The sequence below is a fragment of the Acanthaster planci genome, linkage group LG01 (genome assembly GCF_054643075.1).
Source record: "Acanthaster planci isolate LZ-2023a linkage group LG01, COTS_SCS, whole genome shotgun sequence".
NCBI lineage: Eukaryota > Metazoa > Echinodermata > Asteroidea > Valvatida > Acanthasteridae > Acanthaster > Acanthaster planci.
In genome coordinates, this window is record NC_141777.1 from 20,796,791 (window position 1) to 20,808,492 (window position 11,702).

Consider the following 11,702-nt stretch of genomic DNA (forward strand, 5'->3'; position numbering starts at 1 on the left):
GATTGTACATGCAAGTGGACATCTTGTACCTTCCATACCCCATAGTGCACATGCCTTATGTGCACTAAAAGTTGAAACATGTCATGCGACTTATGCCCCACATTGCATCAGTCAACAGTTGCTAAGTAGCTCATACTATTGTTTGTTGTTCATTTCTGAGCAAATAAATAACCATGTTCTCTTGATAACAGCACTGCCAAATACCATATTGCTACCACCCATGCAGTTCTGTCAAAGTACCAGTACATTGGCCTCTCATGAATCTACATGCATACATTCTACAACGGATGAAATGGGGTTCTGCATGATCGTTTTGTAAATGCAATTAATACTCTAACTGATGTAGTGAGACATTACTGTTACACATTATTTTATATTATCATTCCAAGACTTTCCATGACTGTGCCTGTTGCCAATTATTTGAATATTATACAGTACCTCATTCACTTATCAACTGAAAAAAAATTAAGGGTAACAGAAATTGAAAACAATCAGTTCACGTGAAGTATTTCAAAATAACAAAAATATGTAACCATTTCAAAAACATCACAAATTTAATGTTTACCCCATTAATTGTGACCCCCAAATGAATGAAAAGATCGAGTGTTTACCCCGCCCCAAAAAATCCCCTTTTGGCCGTTTGCGCTCACAAGCTGATTGGATGACACCATCACTGGAACGCCGACATGTACAGTGTACACGTGCATAGTGCACAGTACATGCAGTGTCACACGCTCGCAATAGACCATGTTGTGTTTGATGTAGCTTGGTCCACAGGCAAACACTATCTCAGTTCAAGGTAGAAATTAAAAGACACAGTTCTACCGTGTATTTCTTGAACTGAGGCAGTGTTTGCCTGTTGGCCAAGCTTCATGTACATCAAACACAACATGGTCTATTGTGAACGTGTGATACTGCATGCACTGTGCCCTATTTACATGTACACTGAACATGTACATGTCGGCATTCTGGCGGTGATGTCATCCAAACAGCGTGGGAGTGTGAATAGCCAAAAGCGAATTTTTTTGTGGGCAGGGAAACTCGGATCTTTTTATTCATTTTGGAGTCACAATTAATTTTTTTTGTGGGCAGGGAAACTCAGGATCTTTTTATTCATTTTGGAGTCACAATTAATGGGGCAAACATTAAAGTTACGATGTTTTGAAATGGTTACGTATTTATCGTTATTCTGAAATACTTCACGTGAACTAAATGTTTACAGTTTCTGTTAATCTTTAAAGAACCTTCGTCTGCATTCAGAACGGATGAATTTCTCTCTTTTAAAAATTTTGTATTCTCTTCTTTCCTAAGTGTTCAGTTACACATTGTACATTTGTCTGCGTACTAATTTGAATTCCCACATGTTTACCTGGAGCACACTGCACATGAGATTCATTTGAACATTTATATGATTTATGAAAAGCCAAATGCAATGTTAGGAGTTTCCAAGAATATTTCTAGAGATTTCTTTTAATGAATGCTGTTAGTCACTGTTCTAAATTCACATCGTCACAGCCTGGCATAGTTATTCATATGTACATGTACATGCACTTGTATCGGTACAGTACGTATGTAAAAGCTACATTTGCAATTTGTGCCTCAACACACACACAATCTCATGTCATGTGGGAGTTTTGTTATTTTGGCATTCAACACGGCTTGAAATTTTTCCCAAGCATATTAAATTTGTGGCCCTGCAGTTCCTAGCAGCATGCCCTGCAAAATAGATGTAGTAATTATCTCTCCGTGCATCATGCTGGCAGGCATGTGCAGTGGGTGGTTGCTCTTGGCCATAGTTTTTGTCAGTCATAGTGACAATGGGCCCCTTCCCTGTCGGCTGTTTACCTGAGATCTCTATCTGCCAGAATTCCAATTTTCTGACTGTCATATCTGAAGCAGTTATGGATTTTCCTACATATAAGAACAACTGTGAGAGACATGTTTTCCCTCCACATTGTTCAGTGATTTTTTTGCATTGATTTAAAAAAGAAATGAAACTTTACATATACACTGTACATGTTCATACATGTACATGCATACCTCAAATCAAAGGTCATTGAGCCATCATTTCATTCTTCAGAGTTGATGAGTTACATGTACGAGAGAGAGTTTTTTCTTGCCTGGCAAAGAGAATTCACTTCCTGAGTATCCCCGACAAGAACATACCATCAGACTTTTTGTCCTGGTTTTTTCCATCTCAAACACAATAATTGAGTTCTCTTTTGGTATCCAGACCAGTGCCTTTGAACTACGGATAAAATGCACTACCTGTGCCATTGAAAGTGCAAACTGCAGCCCAAGTAAGATTCTTCCCGCCACTTACATTCAGCAAGATAATAATTAACCAAGCGTGGCACATTATGTTGCTGGAGTGTGCAGAACCCCCCCCCGAAAGAGTCTCATCAGTCACTCGTGCTTCCGTTCATCATCACCTCTGTGTCTGACAAGACTACTTGAAAAAGCTTTTCAAATCTCCTCTGAGGGTGGTTTAGCTGCCTTGAACTACATGTACATGTATAAGGTTTTCAATCTCACAGAGCGGCCTATAATGGGTTTGTTATCAAGATGCAAGGCTACATGTAGATCTCATTTGATCTATATGTAGTATCATTGGAAACATCAGTAATTTCCGGAGCTGTTTTTTTTTTTTGTCACAGATTTTACACAAGAGATAATCAGTTTTTGTCCACATTTTAGAATACAATGTATGCACTGGCATGATCATTGAAGTTTTTGAATGTGTCTGAGCAGCAGGGAATGCCAACATTAAAGCCAGCCTGTGTGCATTATGGTCTTGTCAATCTCATGAAGACTTAATAAGCCATCACAAGAGCAACACTCTAGAAAGTCCTGGATGAACACTACATTATTAAACAAATTGGAATCCCGCTCATAAAATGCACAATTTAGTTACAAGATTTTTCACAAACCCATTCTTTCTTATATGTGCTCAAATATAATTGGTTTTCAAAATTTGAGAAATACCGTAATGCATACAAATTGGACCTCTTGTCAGAGGCTTGATTGCTAGTTGGCCAAATGAGGTTTTGTTCGCTGTGGAGAAAAATCTTGTCTGTTAATTACATGTTAGCACACATGTACACGTACATACATGTACATTACGTACTATACAATACATATTCATACATGTATTTTGGTTACCTTATTGTTACTTGGCTCACTGGGCTTATACCTCCATTTGTCCAACCACAACTAAAGTTCTGTGTTCTTACTCTCTCCCTGAATTCGGCCCACATACCAGTATCTGCGGAGATGAGCCCAAAGAAAGCTGAGTGGAGACATTGAGAAGAAGTCACAGTATTAGTGGTGGGAGGAAAACCCCAGGGGAAAATTCGGGTAAAACCCTGGGAATCAAGTACAGACTGAAAACCTATTTGTAATTTACTGGTACATGTACATGTGGATCAAGCTGGCAAATGAACCTGGGCTGCAGAGGTGAAAGGCAAGGAAAGAAGCACTTTGCTAACCTGACCCACCAAACTTGCAGAAGGAGAATGAAGAAGAAGTGATGCATGTGTCCATTTATAGACAAAAGGTGATAAGGGATGGCCAACACTGGTGGTTGGCATGACGGAGAAAAATTTAAATGTGATTTTTCAGAACTAATGACCTTGTTGTCATCCAGTGTTGCAAATCATTTGCATACCTCATGTACTTGTACATGTTGCAAGGTGTTTAGACTGTGTAGTGACATCAGCACCTTATTCACACCTACAGCATATGTGAACAGTACTTATACATTCACATGTACCATTTTGAAGAAAAAATATCTTTCTCTGCCATGGTCATTAAATACTGCAGAATCTACATCAAATCAATATTTACATACACTGTACATGTACGCACATAAACAGCAGTGAATTACATTTGTGTTTAATTTTTCTTAGAGACTCAAAAATTTCAATCCAAGTTTAAATTTGAAACCACTCCGCCTCAAGCTGAAGTGCACCCCTGATCGGCAAAAGAAAGACAGGTGGTTACAAGTGGGTTCTTTCACATGTTCTGGGTGTATGCAAAGACCATACATACCGGAATAAATTAGTTACGTGTACTCAGCGTGCTCCGCGTCAAACGCCCATATACTTATACACCTCATGGTGGGCCTATGCGGTGAGTACCAAAAAAATACCCTTTTTTGTACCGCTTGGAGCAAATTGAGTGGTTGTGTGAGGTGTTTTGAGTTGTTTATCATGGGATTACGTATATTTAACAGTTTTTTAAACAAATGCAGCAGAAGTCACTTTTGTTATTCTACATGAGTAATGTGAAGGAAACGTACCTCTACTCCCTCCTCTTCCATTGATGCTTTCAGCGCCATCCTCAGAGACCCTAAGTTTCGACCGTATGGTCTGAAGTATTTTCTGAGTACCTTACTGGTCACAGTTAGTACTGACAAACATCCGGCTTGTCACAAGGTGGGTTCTTTTTGAGCATGTATCCAGGGAAGATGTGAGATATGCACCACAGCAGAGTACTTACAGTACTAAAAGAGAGTGAGATTGTTTGCATAACACTCTCAAGACTCCGAGAAAGTCTCCAAGCTGCCAGTGTGTGATTTTAATTTGGGCTTGTTTTAACGAGGGGCTGGCTTCAAGGCATTATGAAGCGTACAATTTTCTTTGAAGTGAACCTTCTTCATTCTGTGGCTAGTATAACAGGTGTGTAACCAGATACATGTACATGTGTAAACATGTAGCTCCAAAACATTCGCATTATATTTTTAGATGTCCAGTGACCCTTCTGGTCTGCACAATAAATTAGTGTTCCTGAGCATTTGATAACTTGGCTTATGTTAAAAATTTGCTGCAAATGAAAGTGACTTCAAAGTACATGCATTGTTAATGCGCCTTGAGCACCCAGCAGGGGTAATATTTGTGCAATATGAGAAATTGGTATCATTATTTTTATGCTGGGCTGTTATATTTCTGTAACCACAAGTTTAAAAATTCTGATAATGGTCAACATCAGATACAAAAGCCCTGGCAGTGCCTACCGTACTTGTACATACATGTACATGGACATACTTGTACATGTTATGAGCCATTTGCCTCTATGCATTCACTAGTTTGGCAATCTGGTCATGGAAGTATTGGCTTTCATAAAAAACCAGAGTGGAATTATGGTATGCTGATACATGCAGGCAAAGTATACTAAAAAAGGTACACTTTGAGCTTATAAATGAGCTACATACACATGTAGGCCTGCATGTATACATTTGCACAGATAGAGGTGCACATAATTGACATTGTTAACCTACATGTACATGTATACAACCAGTTTAGCACTCTGGTAATCTGACTTGTACATGTACATACATGTACTCGTAGCTTTGGCTTAGTGATGTTTAACATTCATGTACATGTACTTGCACTAGGCTGCATTGCTAAACCCATACATGTACATGTGTAGTTCAGTCCCAGCTTGTCTCTTTGTATGCTACATAGCCATTGCCCCCGGACTTAGGTATGCCCTTGTTGTTTGTGAAGCACTATGAAATCTTATTATAGATGACCTTTGCTTTTGATGTTTTGATGACATTTGCTTTATGAACGTCAAATCAGGAAGTTGCTACTTATCGCCTCCATGGTTGCAAAATATATTTTAATACTGGTACATATAAAGAAAAAGCATACATCTAATTTTTGTCTTTTTAAGGGACAATGTAATACAGTTATTTTGTTTCATCCCTCGAAATTACACATTTTTCTATTCAATCTGTATGTTGGAGCTTTTTGGTTTTGATGCTAATGCAAATTTATATATTAATACACAAACCATGATATCATCTCAGGTACATGTACCTAACCTCATTCTTGCATTCATTTGTGCACAAAAACTGCTGGAATTTTTTTCATTTTGCTGGACCGTAGTATACAGTGTACATGTATTTCCATTTCTTTGGCAATTTATTGTTGCATAAATGTGAGGCAAAAAGTCAGTAAGGGACCTTTTCTGATAAACATTTTCATTGAGCAAATTTGGGTTTCAGCACTTGAACATAACACAAGGACACGTATTTTACTGAATGGTGTCTTCCTTGATTGAAATCACAGCAACCGCACCCTCACTTGTCCAGCAAAGCTTGTACAAGTTTTAATGTTTAAAAAAGTGCACTGTTTAAACTACAGAAGACTTTCCAACAAGGCTTTTTCATATGTCTGGAAAGTACCGACGTGCAGACTGGCAAGAATCTCTTCATAAAAAACAAAAAAAACAATATGTGCCACTGATGGTAAGGTTGTCTGGATTCTCTCATCAGAACATACCTTGAAGAAGAACTGAAGAAGGCTAGAGAGAAGCCCAAGCTGCGGAAGGTAAGTTTGCAAACAACCAAGCTGTTACCTTGGTTGGATCTTCTTTGAAAGAGGGAGATGGTTCATACTGTACATGTCACGGTACACGTATATTCATGTATATGTCCATCGATGAAAGTGACATTTCCTCTTTCATAGTGCACTCACAGTGCAACCATGTGACCGGACATACATCTGCCACCATTGTAGGTAACTCTCAGAGTTTTTTAAATGACATAAGGTATAAAATACAATTATGCAGAGCCAATAACCAGCACTGCATCAGAGCAATAACAATTGTACATGGCACTAGTGGTGGTCACTTTGCCATTTGATAAAGAATTAACATTTTTGTAATGTGAGATGGGCCTCTTCGTAATGTTTATGATGTACGATTTAATGTACATGTTCATTTATGTATGGTTGCGAAGCAAATGCTAATTACCTACATGTATGGTGGAATTATCTTGGGGAAACGTTTTGGTCATACGATACTTTGACACTTTATGATCAGACCTACATGTAGTCCCCCCATTTTATGTTTGCGATAAATATGACTTGAAAAGCCAAAAGAAAGTTGAGTGGATGTATATTTGGAAGTTCACACAAGTAACTGTTTAGGATAGGGGTGAGTAGCAAATGGGGGTGGGCAAAGACCCATTTAGCCTGTTTGGACACTTGTTACTATTATTACACACACATGTGCACGTACATACTGTGCATGTACGTGTACAAGCAGAGGTATGGACTGGCAAAGAGGCCACTCGGGCCATTCAACAAGCCATACAGTGTTTGAGTTGCTGTTTAATTACATCATTTGAGGGAACTGAAAGCAGTCAAAAATTTTGAGTGTAGTACCCAATCAGGAACTCAGGAAATTATATGAACAGAGATGGAAATGAGAGGAAAAAAAGATGAGCTTCAGATCACCCATCACTCCTGAATGCTTTATTGAGAGGTTCCTACATGTATGCCTCTATTTGAGTAGTCTTCAAAATCCAAATAATGTACAAAATGTGTGTACCATAAGCATGTAGAATATTTAGACATGTACCTGTACATGCATGCATATTTTGTCTGTGTAAGATATCACTTTTTCTGTTGAGTCTCAGGTTAGCCTTTCGCACTAAATTTCTGGAAGTGTTGCATTGCACATATCATATTGGATGGTGCATACTGTATGCATTTGGGTCTGCTTGACTTCATTTGTTCTGGGCCAAAAAAAAGATCGATTGAATCTGCCTGGCAGCCTGACATGGGGGATTTGAGAGGAAGATGTATCTCAGGTTATCTGATGATGGCCTGTCGTTTTTCATCCATGTGTGAGAGAGCAAGAAACTCGTTACTAGGGGTAACGGTGAGGGAGGGGACTGTCCCCTGAAGAATCATTTTCAGTTTCTCTTGTTTTGTCGTGCCCTTCCTCGGTGCAGATGTGCACAGGCAATAGTCATCATTTTCAAACAATTTTTTATGGGCAGTAATTACATGTACATGTACTTGTCAAGCAGTTAGTCTTAGTGAAAGGTGTGCCCATGTTCATGGGTTGTGCTCAGATACATGTACACATTAATACAGGAGGACAATTTTGTTGAAATTGGTTTTAATTAAGTTCTCTCATGAAGTACATGCATATATGTACAAATGTACCGGGGTAGTTGCAGCAATTGAGCACATTTTACATATCAGTATTGCCCAGGGGGAAATGTATCATACTACTCAGTGCCCATAATTGCGGCAACGCAACTTCTTGCTGATGTCACCAGGCCTGTCTGGCCCAGAAATGCTGGGGGCATGTGATGTAAATATCTAAGTTGTCACTCCTGGAGACGTCATTGGTGGGGTTTAAAAATACACAGAAGGAAAGGTCATGACACAGGGCAAGAGGATGTCATTGACTGTTAGGTACACCTCAAGGGAATTGATGCTTGGATTGGTGTGTCTGCTGCATGCTGACTAGATCAGGAGTGTGAGCAAAGTTTACTTGAACTGGGAGTTGTTTAATAGTGTTCATTGGGATATTGCAATTACCAACAAAAGCATGGTTTGCGAACCAACATAAAAGTAGCAGTACATATACATGTATGTGTACACATATCCTGTCTGCTGAAAATTGTATGAGAGCTCTCTTGCCAAAGGGGGAAAATTGTTTGTGTTTGCCATTTCTGTCCTTCCGTCCAATCCCAATAGCCTGCATAAAGTCCCTTCAAGATACTAGTTTAATTGGCATTTGTTCTGGCCAGCTACATATACATGTATATACATTACATTTACCATGCCATTATGTAAAAAATCTGCATCTACTGTAAAGCACAACCGTTATGTCATGGCAGGAATAATTTTGAGATGTAAGGGACACAGCACAGTGAATTTATTGCATGCAATTTTCATTGGTTGATTTTCGATCACGATCAACAGCTAAAATGCAAACCATTTGGCGACCACACACATACATGTACACGTTTGCATGCACTTGTCCTGATTATCATCACATTTTCCTTAACAGTCAATAGTTAATTGTACCCAGAAAATACTTGAATGCCGTCTGCATGTACAGATTTTGATTTCAGCAGTGCTACATTCACATATCATACATGTACTACACTGTTTGAAAAGCTTTTCAGTAACTTAATTGACTCTCATAACACCTGCTTCTTTTGTTAATTCTTGACTGTGTTTACGACTTTGTGTTCATGGATAGCTTATCAATAAACCATGTGGCTAAAAATACATGTAACTGGTGGCAGGAAGCAGCCAACATTAATGGAAAGTTCAAAGCATTGTGGGTTTTGTGGCTGGTAACATCCTGTGAGTATTTTTCCTCCTCAGCTCCTAGAATTAACGCCTAAAATCATCCACTGATATTTTTTTTAATCCCTAAAGTTGTGTTTTCAGTAATCCTTGTAGCATGTTGTCTGATCCTGCCAGTGAGTTTTACATGGACCGTATGGTTTAAAGTCACAAGAACTACATGTACATGCACCTATACGTTGAATCTTTTGACAAAAGAAGTCAAGTTGTACATACATGTACATGAACATGTAGAAGTAAATTTTCTTAATTTTCAAGTGAGTCTGTAAACATGTAACTTGCAACTGAGTTATCACGAATTCTCAGAGTATAGGGCTCCATGTAGTTAAAAAGGGGGATGGGGCTAAGAATATCATTGTGCAAGAGTAATTTTGTGAGAGGAGAACAAAATTTCATGGGCCTATACTTTAAAAGAAAATTGTGCAACCAAATGAGTTGCCTTGAGTTAAAGGCTGTTGCACGGTGCAAGTCGATGGGGATTCTCAATACCTTTCACCCATGTACATGTACATGTACATGTACTGAGTAGTACATGTACCAGTACGTGAACATGTACAATCTACATGTACATGTATGTCCATCTTCATCAATATACTAATTATAAACTGCACGATACATGGACATGTAAATCAAGCAGATTTTAGTTTGCCTGTTGAATGCAACCCCAAAATACATGTTCCGAAAAAAGGCTTCAAATATTGCGACATTGAGAGTTTTTGACGTAGATTTGCCACCCAGAAACCAGTATACAATGAATTTATTTTCTGAAAATCAATACGAGAGAAAAAAAGAGGCAAGTTCTGTCCACAACCAACTGGGCTTATTTCAGAAACACGCGAGGTAAAATTTTGTGTTTGTGTTGGGTTGATGATGTAACATGGAGCAAGGCACAAAAGGCATGCATGAATCATGCATGAGTTCTGGTATCATTGCCCCCGAAATGCATTAAAACAAGGAGTTTTGATGACATGTAGAAAATGCATAATATTATGCATTAATTTCTAAGATGCATAAACCTAAAATCTTACTCTTTAGCTGGTAAAAATAATTGTGAGATTTGTTCCGAAATGAAGGAGTATGAGAATTGAAGGTAAAGAGGAACGTAATTTGCATGGTGTACATGCATGAGAGTGCACTCGTGTTATGTAATTTTAGATTGTCTTGTCACGTCTTGTTTAATAAATCCTATAATAGGGGAAAGAAGGTTTTCCTTTCCCTACCTCTTTAAAAAAAAAGGCCCTGGGACTCATTATTTCATGTCCTGTCACATATGTTTTGTATTTATATAATACCATAAGGTACTGTATTGCTAACTCTTCAGTAAGTGCAAGCATCGTGCAGCAATGGTAATCTTGATGTACGTGTACAGTTGAGCGTTGGAAAAAATTTTTCATGTGCATAATATTTCTGCTATGTGAGCTCAACTATTATCGTTCTGACCCTCCCAGATCTTAGAAGAATATACCTCGAAATTTTTAGGAGCTGAGTTACATGTACATGTACATGTTTTTGATTAATTAAGGAGGGTAGAGGGTCCATCTTATGCTTTTTTGCATGGGGAATTCATGCCTTTTTAGTGTACGGAACAAATTTGTATGGGCTATACAGATTTTGATGGGAAGGTCCTCAGCAAAAATGTCCAAGGTGCTGGGATTTTATTACTGTTTAGCAGTGTATACCGGTACATGTATCACTGCGTTTATTTGTGTGTAGTAAAGCCGAAGCCCTTGAGGAGCAAACTTTAGCCAGGACTCTAACAGTGCTCATTCATTAACACCGGACACAAAATGTTACATGTACACGTACGTGCAACAATGCACAGCTACATGACCTAGTGTGTAAATGTACATGTATGAAGTACGATTAAAACTGGCCTAATTCATGGTTGGTTCTACATGTACCTTTTCAGTTGAATGTGCAAACTACTTGTATAATATTTTCTCAAATAATCAGGCATGTGGGTAAACTACATGTGTAAGTTTAATAGATTTTCAGTTTATTGCAAGTGACAGAATTTATATTGTGATTTCGTATTCACATACTGTACATGTAACAAACTGGAACATGGGCAGTTACGTTTTTGCACAGATGTGATGAATTAGGACTGATGACAGCATGGGCATTTATACCCAGTCTTCTCCCATTTGTTGTCTACAGGACATGTACCAGAAGATGATCGAAATTGATCCCACAGAGCCAACCTCAGAGGAGCACAGGCTCGGTGCCGTCACCAAGCCTCGCTACATGCAGTGGAGGGAATTCATGAGTTCGTCTGCGACCCTAGGATTCCGGATAGAAGGTGTCAAGGTAAATTGATGCTAATTTAAAGTAATAGCTCAAACGGAAGCCTAAAGAGGATATATGTACAATGTATTTGAAAAATTTGAAGAATGCTGTAAGATGTGTTTGATAGTTTTCTTCTTTACTCTTTGTCTTGATCCTATTGACCGTAGACTTGCATGTACATGTACCGTATATATTAAAAATTCATCCTCAAGATTTTATGATTTTTCAGAAGATGTGATTGATTCTTTTTAATAACTGTTCAAAGCGACAATTAGTCATTATTTTGTGGCAAAC

At 38.4% G+C, this 11,702-nt stretch overlaps 1 protein-coding gene across 5 annotated transcripts in view; it reads left to right on the plus strand.

Annotated features, from left to right (window-relative positions):
• Positions 1–11,687, plus strand: part of LOC110990302 (inositol-trisphosphate 3-kinase B-like) — a 51,295-nt gene extending 39,608 nt beyond the window's left edge. For 2 of the 5 annotated variants that reach the window (XM_087139206.1, XM_087139210.1), the window contains exons 7-8: positions 6,281–6,335; positions 11,280–11,687. In XM_087139206.1, coding sequence (XP_086995332.1) covers positions 6,281–6,335; positions 11,280–11,438 — 214 coding nt within the window. In that variant the 3' untranslated portion in view covers positions 11,439–11,687. The remainder of the gene's footprint in view (positions 1–6,280; positions 6,336–11,279) is intronic. The other 3 variants (XM_087139215.1, XM_087139217.1, XM_087139220.1) reach the window with 3 other exon arrangements.
• Positions 11,688–11,702: the final 15 nt, after the last annotated feature.